At 40.8% G+C, this 23,215-nt stretch overlaps 1 protein-coding gene across 1 annotated transcript; it reads left to right on the top strand.

Moving 5' to 3' along the window:
- Positions 1-543: 543 nt before the first annotated feature.
- On the top strand, positions 544-16,247 carry LOC112555654 (fas apoptotic inhibitory molecule 1-like). Its single transcript, XM_025224096.1, has 4 exons — positions 544-1,239; positions 12,042-12,169; positions 12,535-12,584; positions 12,790-16,247. Exons 1-4 carry the CDS (start codon positions 1,160-1,162, stop codon positions 12,928-12,930), a joined length of 399 nt encoding a protein of 132 aa, XP_025079881.1. The 5' UTR covers positions 544-1,159; the 3' UTR covers positions 12,931-16,247.
- The last annotated feature ends 6,968 nt before the right edge of the window (positions 16,248-23,215 follow it).

Below are 23,215 nucleotides of genomic sequence, written 5' to 3'. Positions count from 1 at the left end.
AGGGTGTGTTCTGTAAACTTTTGCTGTCATGTTGTATAGATACTATCTGTTATACTAACCTGAGGTGACATAAGGTCACCAACTGTATCTACTGTTGGGAATGTGTGAGAGAGAGAAATTGTTCCAACATCTATATATATTATTGAGTACGATCACTATCTTGAATTGTCATTGTGGATAAATAAAGTTGTATTGTATTTATTGCATTGTTATGTTCTTGTATATATACTTGTTTACTTACACGGTCTTGTACAGACAAGTGCTAAGCTATGGCAATGTGCAGAACTGATTTGTCAGATGATTGCTAAGACACATCATTTGAGTAAAGGGTACCAAGTCGCTAAATTCTGTGGCTAATAGGGAAAATCCGCGAGGCTCGTCACACTTGTCACAGACAACTTTCTGACCTGTCAAGGGGATAGGCTATTTATAGATTCCACTCTCATCGGAAAGATGTCACCTGCCGGTACCGCTATTCCACCCGAGAGTGCGGAGTGTTGATCCCTCGCCAGTGCTTGAACCCTCATTAAGTAAGACGATATTGCTCAACCAGGTAGCCATACTGCTGCTGGTGAGAGAGAAAATGTAGAGGGGGAGGGGGAGAGAATCGATGACACAGACATCTTTAAAAATAAAAGCCATAGTACAGCGGGCGGACGAGCAGCATCGACGTCCACCCCTTGGCCAGCGCGCGCACCTGAAGCCAGAGCGAGGCGACGAGCGGGCGGGCGAGAGGGACGAACTCACCTGCACGGCCTGGTTTTTACTTCCACAACCAGCAAGACTTTCTATCCTCCTGCCTGCCACCACCATCTCTCTCCACCTCCACTGCAAACACCATCACCATCGCAATCGCCGCTTGTCGCCAGATTAACAGTCCTGAGGAAAGTCGGAGAGAGAGAAAGAGAGAAAGAGAGAAAAAAAACAAAAACAAAAACAAAAACAAAAGCCTCACTTCCGTGTCACACGACGCCATTCATGTGCGACAACTGCAGCTCCTGCGTACCGCCACATCCTGCCACGACCTGCAGTCGTCTGTTCGCGGGTCCCACGGTTCCACCACCACAGCCAGACTAGTGTTGTTCGCAGCCAGGAACGGTCGAGTCTTTCACTTCTTTCTTCATTCCAACTGCTTCGCTTCCAGTGAATTCCTCCAGACATGTCCGTCATACTCACGGCCTGCAAAAATTCTCGACAACGAGCCATAGAGCGAGCTCTGAAGAGGAGGGCCGAGAAACGGTGAGTGGCTCACTGGTACTAGTTGACTGGATGGTTGATTCTTTTCTTGCTTAGTTCATTTGTTTGTTTGCGTGATGTATTTTCATTCGTGTGCGCTTTTGTGTTCCTGTTGATGAGGGTATATTTTTGGGTATCAGTGGGTAAAATTGTATTACCGGTCTTTCTCAAACTCGCTTTTCTTTCTCGGCTGTTTATTTCTTGTGTACACATTTAGCTCGATATATTCTTGCACACATATTTAGCTACATATTCTTCTGCACCATTCAATCTTTCGAGGAAAATTCTAGCCGACTGTAGACACCCGGACAGTTTTGCCTCGCACGTGTTTATCAGATGAAATGAACAGTACTTACACATGTTTAATAAGTGAGGAACAAATAAGTTAACTTTTCTTTTAAATACTAGAACATAAATATCAGTCTCGTGTGCTTGAAAAAAAATTTCCTTTACATTTTTAACTGGGTTCTATAAGCACTCATTTGTGTTTCGAAAACTAAACATGTTCTGACTGTAGACCTTGATGAGACCTCATTTGGTTTACGAAGAGCTGTTAACAGTTTTTTTTAAAAGGACATATAGGGACAAAGTGTTGAATAAATATGGCAAAGTTTTTGTTTGACGGTTATATTAAACTTTGGCCACTATTTATTCTCAAACGTTTGTCCATATTTGGCCCGTTAAGAAAGGACCTTCTCCTTCATTAGAAAGCCAGAGCAAGTGTTAATTACAACGGTCATGAGAAGGAAAGGCACTCGAGACCCTGTCCCCTGATTTATAAGGAAATCTTTACGGTGCAGGAATTTGCTTTCAAACGGATTATATTTAAATCTTTTACACTTTTAATCGTTTTGATAACTGTTACACAAATTCTGCTGCAGTTATAAAAAAGCACTGAAAATCCTTGAACAACATTTACAACTCTTTTCTTATTTGCCTCAGAAAAAACTTGAGGTTAAGGTTTTGTCAGAAAAGCTGCAGCGTTGGTCTGTTCGCGCATGCGTACAAAACTTGTGTGTCATAACGACATTGGGGGGGGGGGGATAAAGTCTTGTTCGGAACTTTGATCTTTGTCCACTTACAGCATTAGGTCTTAGAAGGTGTTTGGGTTTATAGTCCTTGTCCTTCGTTCATAGTCCTCTTGCATGGGTTGTAGTCCTTGTCCGTGGTTTACATTCCTCGTGCTTGGTTTACAGTGTTTGCATTGAGCAGACAGATGTGGATAGACGAGGAATAAACGAATTGTTGAAGCCAAATGGATATTTTCTTTGGTGACACATCGGCATTTAGCGAAAACGTCTGTTTATCTGTGTAAGTCAAAACAGTGAGGACCTCTGTAGGAGATCATCTACAGGACGCCATCTTGCCTGCGGTCCACATCAATGGCTACGGAATTATTTCTATGCTCGGGGTATGGAATGGAGGTAAATTGGTAAAACATTCGGGTACGTGACATCACTTCTTCCAATTACAGCCCCTACAATGAGAAGAGGAAACTGGGGACTGTGGGGGAATTGGGGATCTTGGGGGAAGGGGATGTTGGTGAAGGGAGGGGGAAGGATCGCAGGTGTTGTCTATACTTGTTTGAGCTCTTTTCTTGTCGGTGTGTAGGAGGTTTGTCAAGTCTGTTTTGATGGTGAACTGTGTTTTTGTCCTATTTTCTGTCTTTAGTCTGTGAGACCTGCCAAGCTGGCATTGATGGCTTACTGTGTCGGTTCCCTCTTTTCCTGTTGCTGTCATCAGGCGCCGAAACGATGTTACATCTAACGAATTTCTAGATTTTAACAAATACCTTGACTCACTAAATGTGAAAGATGGTATTGATGTTCCGAAAAGGACTATACCAACATTTTATATTTTGACTATGCACAATCATTTAAATTTTGTTTATTTATTTAGTTGATTGGTTTTTCAATTTTTGGAAGTTGAAATATTAAGTCTTCAAAATATAAGCTAGGGTTGCTAAAGTCATCTCAATGGAATTTCGAAGAGGCGGGTTTACATCAACGGCTGTGCACTTTGACCTTAACTTACACAAAGTACCCACATCCGTGATTGCTAACAGTTCCTGTTGATGTTTGCAGGCAATTCCAATAATTATTAAAAATGTTTATCTCTATTTGATAACGGATCAAGGAAAGTCGGATGCTCAGACAGGCAGGCAGGCAAGACAAAGCAAGCGAAGGCAGGCAGGAAGCCAGGCAGACATGAAAATAGAAATTAAAAAGTAGTTAAATGAATAAAAATGATTTGGATCAGTGAAATATTCAACATGTGTCTCAGAAAAAGCTGTTATATAGCGAAGCAGCGATCGTCCGCAAGAGACTTTAGGAATGTAGTGTTCTCATTAAAAAAAAAAAACAACAACAACATCAAATGAAATAAATCGTTAAAACATCCTGCAACCACAAAAACCAATTAAGGATAAAATCCCAAACTAACAAATAAAAGCATTTTCGACAAGGCTTTGCCTTTTATCCCATTATACTGCACGTTCAGAACTAACTCGACAACTGTCATCGAAACAGAGATTGCCAATAAATCATAAAACAGTATTTGTTTGTCATCTCTGTTCAAAGCAATAAACTCTCCTTAAATTTCCAAAGATAAAAATGGTTTTTGAGTGTTTGGAAATATGGAAATGAGATTTAAAAACATTCACCTCCTCGCTATAACAGATTATCTTCCCTTCTCCTGTTCTCTGTGTGTGTAGTAGTTGGGGCAGCAGAAAACATCAGCATCACCACCACTATCATCAACAACAGCAAAAAAAAAAAAAAAAAAATAATAATAAATAAAAAAATAACCCAAAATATGGCAACAAAAGATAAGCCCGAGGTTCCTGTGCAAATACACACGAGCAAACTCATTTTTGTGTCATTCAGATTCCTTTTTGAAATGTAAACATTCGGATGCACTTTGCGGAAAACAAGGATGACTCAAAGCTGAAATCTTTTAATTCTTAATAGCAGAGGCCATGGATCAACCAACCATACTTTAAAAGGTCACCGATACTTAAGAAGGGCATGACACTTGACCTTTGTACATTGTGTCATTCAGATATCGAGGGCCGACCATCTTGGGTTCAGTAGTAGATGCCAGACTTTTTAATTGCGGCAGCTTCTCGTGCACGAACGAAGAAGTGTTTGCTAATGTGCGAACAGACGGAACGATTGAGGAGACGAGTGAAAAAGTGAATAACTGGATGGGAATAAATTCATGTCAGTCTCATATGATGTTGAAGTAGAAACTGATGTTCAGTCTGTGTTACATCATTATACTGAAATAAGTATTACACCTTCGCATATTGTGTTTGTATCCTCCCACTGCCTGTGACACCAAATTAACGACAAACATTTGTCACTAATTAAAACTTTTTCTTTTTTTTGGCAACATCCCTCATTCCGTCCTCACCTTTCTCAAAAGTAGTGGTACTTTTTTTAATTGTATTATAGTAGTTGATATAGTGTTACAACATTTCCAACAACGAGCTTAGCGAGTGTATGGCAACATTTAGACGAGATGTATCGAATATTGTTGTTTATTATTTATTACAAACAACATGATGCTCAGGAGTTAATTCGCCACATATGTAAAGCAGCCGAAAAACTCTATTTTGTATTCTATATTTTAAAGCTTTACTCCTTATAAAGTGGCGATTGTACACTTTACCAAACTGATTTAACTGAGTAAACCGTTGGCACCAGCAAACAGAAGCAGAGCTTGTGATAATGTCTGGTTTAGGCATTTGAAGTTAGAAGTAGTAGTGCAAGTAAGGGCTGACTGAAATATTTGGATAAATATTTGTGATAACTATAATATAGTAAATATTATTTACTCCCCACTCGCCCATAATTATAAATTAATATTAAGATATTTTTAATCACTGGTATGATTACCTCTCTTGTATATGGCAGTGCCATGGGAAATCAATCGCTCTCTCCCTGTCCTCCCACATGAGCAACCACCAGGATTATTACCTGTGTTCTCTTATTTATTCTGGTTTATCCCAATCAGCGAGTTTTTAAAGCACGTGTAGGGTGAATTGTATTTTCAAGTGTCTGAGTAAATCACCGTTACAAAACAGTTCATCAACAGTCTCAGATAGTGCATGGACATGTTTATGTTGTGAAGACCTCGGCCAAGGGGAAAGTTGAGAACATATGTTAATTAGGTATCTCGTGACGTCACGATTTCTACCTTTTCTGTGTATAATGTTTGCAGGTATCTCAAGAACAAAAGGTTATTTTCATTGATAAAAACATTTGCACCCTGCTAGTTCTTTAACATGGATACCAAGGACAGATATGTCAACTGAAAATCTTGCTAGCACGTGCCATTTGTTTGTTGTTTTCTACTGTAGTGGCAGCTCTCATGTTTTCTACCCTACTCACCCCTTTCTCAGAAAAAAATATGCATTTTGGATTTCACTGCATGAAAACTGGATCATGTGAGTCGAAGAAGCATTTTCAGTCTGGACTCTGTCAGTTGATGCTTTCTGTAAACCACTTGCCACGTCATCACATTTGTGGAGCGTGTGGTGTAGATAATGTAGTCTCTTTGTCGACAAAACAGTTGACAGTCCGTTAGGTATCGATCCTGTTACGCCATGCTGGCCCCGCCATGTTTATCTGTCTATTGATCACACGTTGTTTGTTGGTTGATATCTGGTTTTGCTACTCTCCAAAGCGATGCACACCAAAATTAAGCTGTTTGCTCATCACCATGCACGCGAGTGCGACAGACGGTAGGAGCAAGAAAAAGAAGAGAGAGAGAAGAGGGTATGAACACAAGTGTGTTGCTCAGGGTGATCGCTGATTGGTCAGGCCACCCTGTATTAGCAACGACAACACCCGAAACAAGAAAGGAAAGAAGAAACGCTGCATGTACAGAAGACAAACAAAGGAAGAAGTAATGGCACTCAATATTCAAAGATTTACCACAGGCGATTAAAGGACCTGGCAACCCATAATGCCCCGGCAGTTCAAAGAAAATGCCGATGTTTAACGAAGGGACGTGATAAACCGAACATGCGGGGTAATTCTGCAAACATTTTGTTCATCTTTCTGACGGAGGTCAATTATTCTCCCCGCCCACTTCCTTTCAGCTTCCAGTTTCTATTTTAGGGTCAAGCCTTCCTCCATTCCCTGTTGTCTGCCTGCTGGACCAGAAATCGTTATTATTTGTCCTAGCTTCTGTACAGTCATTCTTTGATAAAAGCTCCACCGTCTTCGTTTTGTCCAAGCAGAATGTTTTAACAAGAGGACAGTTTCTCGTTCATTTTAAAAAGTGACTCATTGTGTCTCTTTCTGGCTCCGTTATAAGTTTTTATTCGAATCTCTTTTCCTTTTATTTGTTTTCTCGTGATGGTGTATTTCTTCCATTGTGCTAAATAATACTTTGTCTTCTTTTTCGTATAAAAGTTGATCTTTTCACCTTTTTTTGGATGCATGACTCCTTGCGAGTGAGTTACTATAAGTAGCTGAGTAAGTAGTTAATATTTTGTTGTCGTTATGAATGATGACGACAACGACAACATTATTCACCCGAATCACCCGTCTTTCGTCATGACCGCTGCACGTGCGGAGGATCGGGATAGTGTCTGGGACACGTGGACGCGGCGTGGACGAGGCCCAGCAGACGGGTGGTGGTGGTACCCGCGATTACCCGGGGCTACACACATACGGGTAGCACGCGAACGTCATCGAGTACCTGGAGCTCCACGCTTGCATCCTGCACGTATCGACCGGCCCTGCGCCACCCGGGGTACGTCTAGTGGTTGGAGAGAGGAGGTGGCAGAGGAAGACATTGCCACCACCATTGGCCTCCTTTCTCTCCTTTTTCTTGATCTGGCTGCTGCTGGTATTGTTTTTCTGATTCATCGGTCGTGGTTGTGGTCGTGACCACGAGGTCCGTGACTTGTCTAGTGCAGGCCATTTCCGATGGAAGACTTCTCTATTAGACTCGCCTCGAGCAGTGTCTGAAAAACTCTTTCTGTCTATCTATCATTGAAACCAAGAAGTGAGGAAAACAAGGAGACTGGCTTTCCTTTCGCTCGTGCCGTGGCCTAGAAACAGTAAACCACTTGCTGTTTACTGGTGCTACGGGACTTTCTGTTTTGTACTAACTAGCCAAAGTGACAGGCTTCGACCGACCTGCTTTTTCTCAGCTGTGATTTAATTGTCAACTTTCGATTTCATCGTTTCATTTGAGTTCAGCTTTGTGCTCTGCGGAATACTACTTCATGTCCCTTCCATAACTTGACAAGTGGACAGCTCACGCTGGTCAACGGGGACACGAAGTTTCGAGCTTTGGGGAGATAAAAGTTGTGATGGCGCTTATTTCACACTGAGTTTATTTATTTATTTTACTCCAGTATTTAACTTACAGAGCAGTCGGTAATGGTGTTTTTTGCCTATTTTTCCTTTTTTTTTTTTTCATGTTCGTTTATTTTTCTATCCCTTCAGCCCTACTCACCCACCCAACCCCATCTGTGTTTATTAATGCCGCGTATTTGTCCGCATCGTGAAAGGTAATCAATCACTCGTGTTATTTCTGTGCTATTTATCTCCCCATGGCTGTTTAGGCAATCTCTAATGATGGTAATATGCTCCTTACCTCACATGTCCTAGTTCCCACAAATTTTCATTCCCTTACAGATAAATTTATCACTTATTCCTCTAAATCAGTCTTGCCATCTGGACAAACATCATTTCTGTTTTGGTCTCACAAGCTGTCCTGAATGGTGAAGAAGCACTCGTTTTAAAGAAAAGAACATTTAAGAGAGTTGACTAAAGAACCTTCTGTTCATGTCCACTACCTTTGCAGGCCAGTGAACATCAGCAATCCTTCTTCAAATTTCTCTCTTTCTCGATGCGTATTTTTTTTTTTAGAAAGTCCTACGCAGATAAAGAAAGATTGTCCTCTCTCTTAGATATTGTACTAACTGTAATATCTCGCTTCTTTGTTGACCGATTTGTTGTCATGATTTGTTGTCATGACAATATTTGTCAGACCCTATATCACGAAGGGACTTTCGATTAACAGATATGTTATAGCTTTGTCCCCTGCTTTGTTCTTTCCACCACCATTGCAATAAAAGTGGTACAATGTGATGAAAAAATACCAGATTGTTGGCAGTTTCTGTTTGTGTCTGGATTTACGCAGCCACCTGCATATTTCACCAACTGTTTCAAAAACAAATTTGCATGTGAGCCGGCAAAGCTCGCGGCCACAATGCGCTAAGAGGATTTCGATGTGCACAACGAAGCTGCCATTGATCTTAGTATTCAAAATATCCTGATGTTTGGACCAGTCACAAGATCCTGTTTGTGTACACACATTATTACTCCAGACGGTAAAAAGAAATATAAACTAACAGAATAAGATCGTCAACTGCTGGGGCTTGTCGAGTTCTTTATCCTTCTCTCTCCTTCTGTTTTAGAACTTTCTACCTTTTCCATGATCCCTCCATCGTTAATAGCTCTATATTTAGATATTGCTGGTTGGTAAAACATTTTTAGCATTTGGAGTATGTTGAACTCTCTAAATCTCAACCATCTGATATCTCTATGTACCATATTTATTGCCTTGCAGACACACTGAAAACTTTCCTCTGTAAGATATTTCTCACAGATGAAAACTGCTCTCTATCTTATATCTCTGTAAGTCCAAATCTCTGGCTCACAACCACTTTGATAGCCGTTGAACAACCTGCCAGACAGCACATGCACAATGTCAAAAAATTCAAACCAGTTGGCACAGTGATCACTTCTTGCTCTGACTCTCTATTGTAGTCGCCCATCCTATAGATAGCAGATAAAATATCCAAAAGTTGACTTCCAAAAAGTTGTTGTATTTTATTTCTCTGATTTTAATATAAATATGCTTAAAATATATAAAAAAATTATTTAAAAAAATGAAAGCATAAATATATAAAGAAAAAAAGAGAAAAATTATAAAGAAACGAAAACAATGAATAAACTGAAAAAAATTAAAGGACAAAGAAAGATTAAAAGATAGAAAATACATTGAAAGGAAAAAGGAAGTTCACTTTCTCTGCTGGAAGTCACAAATGCTTGAAGTGTGCAGCAGACATCAAAGAGCAAGTCCTTCTTTCTTATCTCACCCGCGTTCCTTCGATCTCTCTACAGAGTGCATAGACCGGAAGGGCTGTATTATTCATGCGCAGTGTGCAAGCTTTTCACGAGAACCTCTCGCGCTGTGCGGCCACAAAAGCTTGCCGGTGACGTCATCGATGGAAGGATGTGAAGAGCGGCACGCAGTGTGTGCTGACGCCGCCATCTTTGTTGACATTCTTTTGTCACTCCTTCTCTTTGATCGGTAGAGACCGAGAGGAAGAGGGTTTAAAAGGAGATGACGGAGGATGGGTGGGGTGGGCAGAGACGTTAGGGGAGGGGAAGGCTTGTCACCTCTGCAGTGAGAGGCTTTGGGTTCAAATCTCGTCTCGGGACACTACGTGATACCTGTTTGTAGGGCCAACCGTCGAGTTTTTTTTCGTGTGATCCGGTTTCCTCTCCTTTAGTAGCACAAAATCACCTCCAGGCGGAAGCACTTTCCCGCCAAAACAACTAACTAGGTAACCAGCGACAGAGATGTTGAAAAATTAATTTTTTATTTTAAATTAATTACAAAGGGGAGGGCAAGAGAAGCTTCCAGACTTTCCCATGGGTTCGTATAACCAGTCTAACAAACACAAAAACAAAAACGGACTCAATAAATATTCAGGAACAAAATACAACGGCTTCTGCACAATGAGACAAAAGCTGTATCTGTTTCCTGCATTGATAATGTATCATCCCACTGTGTCACCCAGTCTTGTTTTATTCTTCCTTTTATTTTGCACGAGACTTGATAACAGAGGTTTGTTACATTCACACATCGATCATTACACAAAGTAATTAAAAGAACACAACTGTAGTTGAGGTGAGAAAAAAAAACCTCAAAATTAATGTGAGGCAATAATATTTTTCCTCATGTGGTCAACCGGCGATAAAATAACAAATAAAAATAAAATATCCAATAACAACGCTGTATAAATGTCGGCCACCCCACCCCAGCTCTTCTGTAGGTGGAACAGTGGTGCCAGTTCATCTGCATGAGCAAAATTCTTAGAAAAATCAAGAAAATATGTGTGTATGTGCGTATGTGAGTAAAGCATCTTCGGGTGAGTGTGTAGCTCACAGCTGTAGTTACAAATCCGGAGACGGAGGCAGGAAACACAGCTAGATATTTATTTATATTTCATTTATTTATTTATTTTATTTCTACATGCAAGTAAAGAAAAATGTGCTTTATGGGAATATCGGAATAAAGACCGAACGAAATAGAAGGAATTTAAACATCAGATAAATTTCTACATCCCAAGTGTCTTTTCTTTTTCTTTCCCTTGCAGGATTTTTTTTTTTTCTTCTCTTCCCTTTCTTGTGGTCTTGTGCCAAGCTTTCACCATCTCCATTGATGTTAAGGTCCTGAAAATAACGTACCAGTTTCTTTTTTTAAATTTCAAATACCTGTATGTACAATAGATCAATCTTTTATGTTTGATTAGTCGGCTGGCTTTTGTGTGTTTTTTTTTTTTTAATTTTTGGAAGCTGAAATGTTCAGCGTATAGATTTTCCTAGAGCGTTCTAGAAGTCTGTCTCGTACTTTGCCATGTCCGTCTGGAACCAGTATCAAGACAAGAGGTTCCATTGTCATGTTTTCTGTCAAACCTTTCTCATCAAAGTAGAAAACGGTGTTGTCTGGTGTAGTGACAATGGAATCTTGAAGAGGTGGCTATGCTGTCCGACCTTCACCTCCCGGGAAAAGTTGACATCCATGATCGCATACAAACCTAAACTAAACTTCACCAATAAAGGCTGAATATCAACACAACAACCGACTGAAGAAAAATACACAGAAGTGTACACAGACTCGCTCTCCAGTTGTGCAAACTGCTTACTATTTACAGTCTGATGCATGGCATTGTGTGAACCGGCTAGCCCACCTCTGGGACAATCTGATGCAAGCGGTTGTGTAAACACATCGACTTGATCGTCTTAGTTTCTAGGTGATAGTCTGATCCATGTGGTCGTGCCAACGGTCGGCTGGCATGGTAAGACGCGTAGGTGACACGTGGCATCAAGTGTATTTATCATCTAGACTGCGCAAAAGTCAGCAAGATAAGCTAGGAAAAAAAAGAAAGAAGGTAGGAAGGACAAAAAATGAATAAACGATAAACAGAATCAAGGAAATATTAAAAGAAATAAAAACATTTCACTTCATGTAAATTCATGTTTGATCATTTGAAAGAAACGTCTGGAAAGAGAGGTTGGTGGATTGGAGTGGGGTGGAAGATGGGGGATGGGGGTGGGGAGAACGGTACTGAAGAAATATTCGGCTTTTGTCATCAAACCGGATTCTGTAGTTACAGAAAGAACATCACATCCTGTTCGGGAAACACAGCAGCTCCATAGAAATGGTATCTGACACCTAATCCAGCTCTGACTAACCCTTTTCTTCAAACCCAATCCATCCATCTACCCGCCTGCCCATATCTTGATCCTCATCAACGATTATGCAACAAGATTTAAACAAATGTAAACATTTTCCCTCAATTTGTCTCCGTACAACAGGTTTTCTTGTGAGCAACATCCGGGCTTTCACGCTCAGAGCTTAGATACATCCTCTAGCATCCATCATCCTTGACAAGTGTGTAGAATATAAACCACGTCCATCGACGTATTAAACACGTAAATTTCACGTCCACATCCGCTAAGTGTTTTCTGGTTTATTTTGTGCAGACGTAAGAAGCAAGCTGCGGCGACGGCCGCGGCTTCACTGGCTGCTGAGCTCGCCATCCCGGACGACACCAAGTCTCTGAAAGTCTGGACCTTCCTGCTCAATGGCAAGCCCAACAGCGTGGTCCTGCGTCAGTAGCCTCTTGCTGGCATCCATGTTTGTTTATGTTTGAGTAGCTTATATGAGTTCTTTTGTTCTTTGATTTTCAAATGTTTTGAAGTTTAGAGCGGTAGCTGTTGATAATATCATTGGCTTGAAAACTTTTCGTGGGAGACGCAGGCGCTGAAGGACACACGTAGACACAAGTACATGCACGCAAACATACACATACGTACATACATACATGCAGTCTATTCATCTCTCACAAGCACACAGGTACATTTCTTTCTTAGACAGTTTTCTCTCTGTCTCGCACACAAACACAGATGCATTGTTAATCCCTTAATCATCACACACTTTGTAACATGTATTTATATGTATATCATTCTGTTACAGACCTAGATACTCTGGATGTTACCTGCAACGGAGAAGACACGGACTCACAGGTAAATTTTGCTGAAAAAAATCTGCGATATAAAAAAGAGAGAGAAGGGGGTAGGTCGTTATGACATTTTCATTTTGTAAAAGTGAAGATTAGGGAAAATTACTTTGGGCTGATACAAGTAGATGGTAAAAGCACGTTGCTGATGCTGATACTCCTCCTCCTTCTCATCATCATCATCAATCATCATCATCATCATCTGTTTTCAGAGTGAATTTGTGGATGGTGGATCGAAGGTAAGCTTCTGGCTGGGGGACCACAACGCCCAGATCATTACCGAGGCCGCCCCGAGTCGCTCCCACAAGCTCATCTACACCCTGGCTATCGACGGCTACGTCGTCCCCGACTAGTCGGCCATCAGCAGACGTGTGATGGGAGGAGCTGCAGTCAGTTCTGTTTGTGAGGCTGACTGAGCAAGAGAAACTGTCAACTCTCTTTGTGTGCTTCGACTTTCAGTAGTTTTGAAAGTTAAATGAACTAATTTAAATTATTTCTTTCTTTCTTTTACTATCACTTTTCGCTAATTCAATCAGTCCTCATCTTTTGCTCGTGAGTTTCTCCTTTCTTACCTTCTTCAGCAATTTTCATATTTATGTGCAATATTCTTTCTAACAAGACAATTTTATATTTGGCTAGGTTGTTAATGTTGTATTAATTAGTTATTAAAGAGTGATAGCACATGAATTTTTCATGTGAGGTTTTTCAAATCGATATTTTTATCGATTTTTTAATCAATTTTTTATAAACACGTTTGCAAAACATATGAATGTGTTTTTCGATTTCTCTGTCATAATTACTTTGGTAATACTTTGGTCATTTTTTAAATGTTTTCACACATTTTTCTTATTGCAAGACCTCTGCTGATTTACAGTGGACTAAGGTCTTGCTCTAGATCTTGATTAATATTATTCTTTTCTTTAATTTTAATCGAACTGGTTTTAAAGAATCATTTGTATTTGGAGACGGCAAGGTTACAAAATAGTGGCTTTGTTTTTTTTGTTTTTTGTTTTTGTTGGTTTTTATTTTTTTTTTGTCTGTGGAGTGCTTTTGCTCGAGATAGTGGTATTCGAAAAGTGCTCTAAGATAGTTCTATAGCCACTTCGAGACCAACTACGCCAATGAGATGACCCGGATTTTAACGTCGAGTCGTGCTTAAGTACGGTTGACCTAAAGTACGACTACTTCGTGTTGCCCAAGGTGCCGACATGTCAAGTATGCCCTTTCTGTGCAGCCAGGGTACACTAGTCAACATGTAGACTGGTTTTGAATTCTGTTGCTTTGCACACTGATATTTAATCTTTGATGTGTGTAGTTACTCTATTATTGTACATGCAGATGTTTATATTTTTTTTTTATATACTGATGTACAACATCTACACACAATGTACAAGGGGCTTCAATAACTATACCTATAACATAAAAAAATGGAGGAAACTGCCTTGGCTGAAAACAGTGGTGTTTATAAATTATTTTATTATTTTCTTTATGAAAACCAGTTTCAGTCCCCAGCCATTTCTCAAACAAACACAAGATTTCGGAAGCTGTTAATTACACATGAAAATATGTAGCATCTTATAATAAACAAATACTTTTACTAATCTGACAATTACCAAGAAATCGTCGTTTTCTTCCCTAGGTTATGAATAAACAAATAAATACAAGTCATAGTGTTTTCCAGCTTGTAAGCAAACTAACAACATTTTCCAAGCAATATATCCACCACAAAGCATAAAATAACAATGCTAAACATCAGCTGACCTGTCAATTAAAAAATTGAGACAAGCAGTCCCATTGCATTTGATGTTTTAGAAACACTTCAGAAAAAAATAAACTAAAACATTTCTTCGTTTAGAAAATTTATCGGTTGTTTTCCCAGCACTTCGTTGCCGTCCCTCATGTCTGTGATACAAAGAAATCAGTTTGGCGTTTTCGACACCACCCTCCTCTCACAAAAGCCCCTCGTGGACACAAGAATCGCAGCCAGAGACCAACAATGATGTCTGTGCACATTGAGCCAACTGGGGTCCACAGCCGTTAATGATCCCTAGTGGGATCTTTGACATCCAAGACCATGGCTCCCCTAGTTTTGGATCCACTGGCGTCCATTAAACTCGCCTCTGATCTTCATGCGCCATTGTGCGCGGTGTAACTATATTTTTTGTAACTGAGTGGAATCGTGTGTTTGTGAGTATATAAATTATTTACTAACTGTTGAATTATCCGTCCTTTGCTGGTAATCACGCTGACTACAAGACGCACATAACTCAGATGAAAGTTCCTTCAAAGACACCTGTGTGTGTAGTACATCATAATAAACAACAATTGTAAGCACAAAACTTCTGTAAGACACTGGAAATGCTACCTCGACAACATATGTACATATGTACACGAGCGAGGATATCAAGAGTCGGTAACCACAATCTCGCTTAAATACACTAGTTAGCTCCCTTGTTCCCTCGACAGTATCATCAGCGACAAACGACAGGTAGATGCACTACACAGGTAGTTTGGTCGACATCAGTTCAAAGACTGCACCAACTGCATGGTAGGAGTATGTTTACATAGTTTACATTCCAAATCAGGTCCTTGCACCATGCAGCAAAATATCTTTGTGCGCATGTCTGACAAAAAAGGGAAATCACTAGGTGCAAAGTTTTTTTTTTTACATTTGAACTACCATCTGAGCCTTGATCGAATCGACTGAAACGAACAAACTGCAGCCAACATTTGTTGTTGTTGTTGTTGTTGTTGTTGTTGTTGTTGTTGTTGTTGTTGTTGTTGTTAAACGCACTTTGCACCCCACCTCACCCCTCCCACTCAACAGAAAATTGTCAAAGTCTGTTGGTGAACTGTGTAACTAGAGGTCATCTCTTTGTTGACTTGTTGCAAATTTTTTCGTTGCTGTTATTTGTGAAGAAAAATTGTGATATACATACTATTATTTACCTGCTTGTTCATTCCAATACTCGTTATGAATCATTTCACAGGATTAATTTCACGATTTAAGTGTTGTCATCACCGCAGGACATTGTGAATACCTTCTTGACTGAAGTAATTACAGCTCACAGAAGCAATAGCATGTCTTGTAAATGAAGTCGGTGGAAGCTCCATGAGTTTGATTTTGTCACAGACAACTTCTTTTGTCTTGCAACTAATGTGCACGGCAGTTTGAAGGCTGGCAGTTCGAAATTCGGTTGGAAGCAGAGACTAGACAAAGCCTAGCCTCCCCAACCTTCTCTCCTCCCCTCTTACACATCAATCACAACTCCCTCATTCCCTAGCAACAGTGAATCAGTTCAGTTCACTACCACCCGACACCCTGGTGTATTAAATGTTTAATTCAGGACAGAAGAACAGTGGAGTAAGGTACAAGGTTACTTGATGTTTCTTTCCTTTTCTTGTTATTTAATTATTTTTTGTTATTGATGTTGCTAAGGCGGATGGAAATTGTTTCTTTCAACAGCACCATTATTATTAAATCATATCCACTGGACATCTCTTAACACTGGACTGAATATTTACACAAAGTATAAGATCGGTTGGCTGAGCAGTGAGGTGAGCTGTAGTCACTGTTTCTCTTTAAATGAAAGAGTAGATTTTATTCCTCAAATGTGTTTGTTGTGTTGCTTATTTGTTTTAGAAAAATAAATGTTTTTTTCGGAACTGACTTGCCCGAGTTTTTAGTATCACTCTGTGTGTATGAGTAACTCAAATGTTTCCAAATTCATTCACTCTAAAAAAAATAAAAAAAAAAAAAAAAAAAAAACAAACAACAAACAGATACAATGGTTATAAAAAATCAAAAAATATTATTTAATATGAAACTAAACAAAGCATGACTACGACAATGAATGTAAAACAGCAACTAACCTCAGTTCAGGAGATATCGTCCTCTTTCCATCTTCAGTCTGTCTGCCAGACTATTCTTACTTATATCAAAGATACTGATTATAAGTATTTTAGTATTTACTATCTTTGGTTATTTATATTAAGGTAAATCACCACAAGAGACATTAGAAAAAAAATTTACTCCTACCCGCATCCCCGATACTGTTTTTAAATTTTGTTTGTTTTCTTTTTCTCTGTAATTTTGTTTTTGTCTGCTTCGACTAATTCTAATTTTTATATATATATAGTATTCGCGAGCTTAAGTTCTTCTCTATTGTCATTCACTTCCAATCATCTGTGTGTGTGAGTGTGTGTGTGTGTGCATATGTGTGTGTGTGTGTGTATTACAATAAAGTAATATCTCTAGTTGGTTATGAGTTTGAAGTAGGAATAATTAGCTTAATTCAAACAAAATTTCAGTCGCGCCTTGTGTAAACAGTTTACACCACTCTCCAGTGACATGGAAAATATTAGAAACTTGTGAAGGAGTGGAAAATAACGAGACACGAGATTAATTAATCGCCCCACCCAGCAACTATACTGTGAAGAATGTTGATTATCGGCATTGAGGTCTTGATAAAATAAAGTACAACTGACATTTTTGTCTAGATGTGTAAACTTGTGTCTATATAATTTAAAATACAGGAGCATTCTGGAATCACACACACACAAACACAAAGAAAGAGACTCGCATTCTGAGGCGCCATCTGCCCTGTGGTGTCTTTCAGAACAGAATCAAAACAGAAATGAGCTTCACCGAGGTCATGTACCTGACGTCAGGGCTGTACAACTTGAGAGACTTCAATCTCGAGCCGAGCATCACACCTCGCGCAGGTCACGTGGAGGGGAAAGAGGAGGTAATAGCGGTGAGAGCGTTTACTCCTTGCCGAGACCCTGACAACAATATTGATGAGATGACTGCTAAGATGGTGGAGAGGGTGTTCCATACAAGTGTCCTGACCAGTCTGCAGGTTTTCGGGGTGAGCACGAATGTTTTCAACATGGCGGTGTTTCGTCGCCAGGGTCTTCGCGATCGCATCAACCTCTGTCTCTTTAGTCTGGCTTTGGCCGACTTTGCTTTCCTCATCTTCATCTTTGCAGCCAAGTCCTACAGCTTTCTGGGTCTGTTTGACCAGCGTCTGGAAGATTACTGGAGTCAGAGATACCTGAACACGGTGCTGGGTCTTACGCTGGGTGCCCAGAACGTCTCCAACACCATAACGGCCATTATCTCCCTTGAACGCTGTATCTGCGTGTTATCACCCTTTACTGCCAAGAAGTTCCTCAAGACCAGGTACATGGCTGTCCTCATCGCCGCCATGTCAGTTTATGTGACCAGTTTTTACAATCTTTTCAACATGAAGTATGTCACTGTGTTCATCACCGACCCCGTCACCAACCAGACCCACTGGGCGTCCGGGCTCAGCTCCTTTTATCTCAGCAACCGCGCCGTTGTCGACGTGCTGAACAACTACTTGCTGGGACTCACCATCCCGTGCACCTCTCTGGGCGTTGTCATGGTCACTACGTGCATCACGGTCATCAAGCTACGCTCTACGGTGGCCTGGCGGTCAAGAGACGGCCAACGTGAAAACTACGTCCAGAAGAGAAAGAAAGGAGTCCTCCGTCACAAAGACGTTACTTGTCGTCTGCTTTGTGTACCTGACCTGTATCTCGCTGTCGGTTCTTCAGGTCTTCCTACTAACCTTCATTCCCGGGTACCTACCTGCAGGTAAATACTGCAACACCTTCACTGTAGGCCAGACTCTCGGACATACCTTCGAGGTAATTAACTCCTCAGTAACGTTCGTAATATACGTTACCATGGGAACCAAGTTTCGTAGCACGGTGAAGAAGATTTTAACGCTCGAAGAGAAATCTAGTACATCCACATTCTCTGCTAGCGAAGGCCCAAGCTCTGGGTAGTAAGGCCTCAGTCACACGATGCGACAAATGCTCCGTTCGTGTGATGACAGCATCACCCTCTGGCTGTGTGTCGAGGTGTATACTCGTGTTTATGGTCATCATTATTTGCATTGGACAGTAAATCCTCAACATTTTTATCAGTCTGGTGCAGTGCTTAAGCAACTAATGTAAGAACAGACTTCTGAATGTAATGAGCTGGAAGTGACTGAAACACAGTTTCGTCACGTGCTGTCTACTGCTTGTATATTTATTATAGTCTCGTGCATGAAACTACATTTCAGGTCTTTTTCTCTACCTCAAAAATCGCTCTCTGGCATGGTTGTATGATTTGTTTCTCTTTTATTAATATGAATCAAGTATCATTTTGTTATAAATTTGTTAAGCGCTTCATCCCTGAACGAAAGAAATCCCAAACTCTGAAATAAGGAGCGCAAATGCACTAAAGCAATCGAAATTGATTAATTAATATTTAATAATTAAAGATTTAGTTAAATACGAAATATATAAAATCATGAAAATCGATTCTCCTCGAGATTGTCTAAATTGTATAAAAACATAAAAATTAGGTTTTTTTGAGGAAAATTAATGACTTTTTTGAAGCTGTGATTTTCTTTTTACTTATTTCATACCATTCTTACTCAAACTCTCCTCATGCGATTGACAGTGTTTGACTTTGAAATACGACTTTTCGCGGTTACTATCATTTCCATGGGAAACAACGACGCCATGGCAGGCGACAACCTGCTTGATGACCGACGCACAGTAGTGGTTGATGACTAGTTGTATGGTTAACATCAGTCAGTCTGATTGATTGTTTGTCTGTCATGAGCGTTTTGTTTGGCTGTTGTGCCTTTGTGCATCAGGTCAAAGTGCACTTGGACTCAAACTAAGGCCGCTAGGGAGCCCCGGTGGCACAGTGGTGTAATACCAGTCATAGACCCGAGGCTACATCTCCTCGTTGCAAGTGATTTCAGTTTCATGGGCAAGCCATCGGTTGATGGGGGAAGAGAGTCTTGGTGATAATTCTTAGTATCACCCATTCACTCCAATCTCGCTTAGCACAGTGCAACAAGCCACCGCCAGGTGGAGGCACATTTCCTTTTGATCCAGCCAACCGACACGCCATTGTTATTAAGGACAAGATTAAAAGTTTTACAAGCTCGAAAAAAAATCAAATCAATCATAAATATAACTAGTACAGGCAAATCTCGCTACTATGCCACCTACCGGGACCGAGCAAATGTGGCATAATAACGAGGGTTCGTACAAACGGCTTTATTTGCTCGTTACCCGTCAGTCCAAAGCTCTCAAGAATCGTCTGCTGGCGCTAGCTGTCTCCTCTCATTCTCCCCTCACCTCTTCATCCTCCACCCCTCCCAACCACATCCGCGCACCTGCATCCTGTCGCTAGTCAACCCCCTCCCGCTCTCCCTCTGTCACGTGACTGTCACCCAGCCAGCGACCATCCCCCATCGTTAGCCTCCACCCTCCCTGTGTGCGTGCTAGGTTCCATCCCACCTAGCTGCCATGTCCCACACTACCATAATAATTTTAATAATCGAGCACTGCGCGGAATTTCACAACTCTTGCCTTTTAACAATCACACAAAGTAAATATAGAAATATAGAAGCCGTGTTTCCAAATTCATTCACTCTACAAAACAGAGACAATGGTTATAAAAATCCAACAATTTTATTTAATATGAAACTAAACTAAGCATTACTACGACACTCAACGTGAAAACAGCAACTAACCTCAGGTCAGGAGATATCCTCCTCTTTCCCTCTTCGGTCTGTCTGCCAGACTATTCTTAATTATACCAAAGATAATGAATACAGTCGGACCTCGATAAGTCGAACTCAAAGGAACCCGAAAAAAATTCGACTTACGGAGTTTTCGAGTTAGGAAAATGGCGTAAAGGCGCAGGTATTTGGCCGGGAACTAACAACTGAAGGGATACTCAAGGCTTGTGATAAAGCTCTGGCGACGGTCAAACGTTTCAAAAATATATTTAGTGACAATTACAGAGCACGAGAACAACACAGGAGAAAGAAATGATTCGTTTCTCACTTTATTACCGCTTATTAGCACTATTTCGGTTGCCGATGTTTATAAAAATCGAAAAAATCCTTGAGTCCTTCCGCCGAGTAATCGCGATATCTTCCCGAGATGGAAGACTTGTCTCCTTATGACATCAGTTTCCTTATGACGTCAGTCTCCTTATGACGTCAGTCTCTGACATGAAGTGTCTGTGGTCATTGGGAAGATTTTGCGTTGGATTAGTGATATCCAAACTAATCTACAATCAAGATGGCTTGGAGCATAATACGTCCCACTCTTTGGGCTCCCAAATCTTTTTCGTACTGGGATCGAACCTGTCTATGGGTATGACCCACTCGTTTTGTATCGCCTTGTCTTTCGGAAATTGATGAAAAGAAAATTTTGAATCTTTTCCCATCTTTTCGTGGCAATCGCGTGCAGCGCATTCTCGAGGCATGGTTCTCACTATGGAAACCACGCGTCATAGGGTCACGTGACGGAGAACGAGACTTCGTGGAAGCAAAATAAAGAGAGTCCCGTGTAATTTCTCTTATTAAACACAACATTCTACTAAAAACCTTCAACGTTTTCCACATGAACACACATATAAATAGACGAGATTCAAATTTATCCTACTCTGTACGCGATTCTAAGCAGTTTTATTTTGCCTTAGAATCCCTTTAATTCGATTTAGGCAGGTTTTCGACTTAGGGAAGGTATTAGTATTTTAGTATTTACTATCTTTGTTTATAATGAGGTAAATCACCACAAGAGACATTAGAAAAAAGTTTACACCTACCCGCATCCCAGCTACTGTTTTTAAATTTTGTTTGTTTTCTTTTTCTCTGTAATTTTGTTTTTGTCTGCTTCGACTAATTCTTCTTTTATATATATATTTTATACTCGAGCTTAAGTTCTTCTCTATTGTCATTCACTTTCAATCATCTGTATGTGTGTGTGTGTGTGCGCGCGCGCGCGTGCGTGTGCGTGTATTAAAAAAAGCCATAACTCTTGCTGGTTATGAGTTTGAAGTAGGAATAATTAGCTTAATTCAAACAAAATTTCAGTCGCGCCTTGTGTGTAAACAGTTTACACCACTCTCCAGAAACATGGAAAATATTAGAAACTTGTGAAGGAGTGGAAAATAACGAGACACGAGATTAATTCATCGCCCCACCCAGCAACTATACTGTGAAGAATGTTGATTATCAGCTGTGAGGTCTTGATAAAAGAAAGCCCGTGAGGCTGCAACCAAAGTTATAGAAGGATCCAGTGTTATCACGGTATCGCTTTTATCTTTATATAAAACTTGTTCTGTTTAATGCTATTGTTAAAAAAATGACTTGTGATGCTCGTAAATGTAAACGATGAGCACCGGTTGAAAAAAAAATGTGTTCATTCAATGAAGGCTGTCGAACTTAAAGAGTGAGAATTTGTGAGACAGATGCTGGCCAGCCAGCAAACTATTCAGATGAAAAAACAGGAGAAAAAAATTAATATACTGATGGAGAGAAAGCCATCCTGTCCTCCTAAAAAACCACAACCAACAACAACAGCAGCAGCAAAACAGGAAATGATATTTTTAAAAGGTGCACAAGCATTCAAGCAAAACGTACAAAGGCGTGGAAGTGACTGCTGGCGCCATAAGTTAGTCTGATACTTTCATGTTATTAATTTATTAAATAAATTGATGACGGAAAACATTGACAGTTACAAGTTCAATTGACTTTTTTTGTCCAGATATGTAGAACTTGTGTCTATACAATTTAAAGTACAGGAACATTCTGGAACCACACACACACACACACAAACACAAAGAAAGAGACTCGCATTCTGAGGCGCCATCTCACAAGGGCTGCCCTGTGGTGTCTTTCAGAACCAAAGGAGAAATGAGCTTCACTGAGGTCATGTACCTGACGTCAGGGCTGTACAACTTGAAAGACTTCAGTCTCGAGCCGAGCATCACACCTCGTTCAGGTCACATGGAGGAGAAAGAGGAGGTCACGGCGGTGGGAAGGTTCATTCCTTGCCGAGACCCTGACAACAATATTGATGAGATGACTGCTAAGATGGTGGAGAGGGCGTTCCATACAAGTGTCCTGACCAGTCTGCAGGTTTTCGGGGTGAGCACGAATGTTCTCAACATGGCGGTGTTTCGCCGCCAGGGTCTTCGCGATCGTATCAACCTCTGTCTCTTTAGCCTCGCTTTGGCCGACTTTGCTTTCCTCATCTTCATCTTTGCAGCCAAGTCCTACAGCTTTCTGGGTCTGTTTGACAAGAGTCTGGAAGATTACTGGAGTCAGAGATACCTGAACACGGTGCTGGGTCTTACGTTGGGTGCCCAGAACGTCTCCAACACCATCACGGCCATTATCTCCCTTGAGCGCTGTATCTGCGTGTTATCGCCCTTTACTGCAAAGAAGTTCCTTAGGACGAGGTACATGGCTGTCCTCATCGCCGCCATGTCAAGTTTATGTGACCAGTTTTTACAATCTTTTCAACATGAAGTATGTCACAGTGTTCATCACCGACCCCGTCACCAACCAGACCCACTGGGCGTCCGGGCTCAGCTCCTTTTATCTCAGCAACCGCGCCGTTGTCGACGTGCTGAACAACTACTTGCTGGGACTCACCATCCCGTGCTCCTCTCTGGGCGTTGTCATGGTCACCACGTGCATCACGGTCCTCAAGCTACGCTCTACTGTGGCCTGGCGCAAGAGACGGCCAATGTGAAAACTACGTCCAGAAGAGAAAGAAAGGAGTCCGCCGTCACGAAGACGT

Source organism: Pomacea canaliculata, linkage group LG14 (genome assembly GCF_003073045.1).
Source record: "Pomacea canaliculata isolate SZHN2017 linkage group LG14, ASM307304v1, whole genome shotgun sequence".
NCBI classification, from domain to species: Eukaryota; Metazoa; Mollusca; class Gastropoda; order Architaenioglossa; family Ampullariidae; genus Pomacea; species Pomacea canaliculata.
Note: the sequence above shows the minus strand (reverse complement) of the source record. Positions and strands in the feature narration are given on the sequence as shown.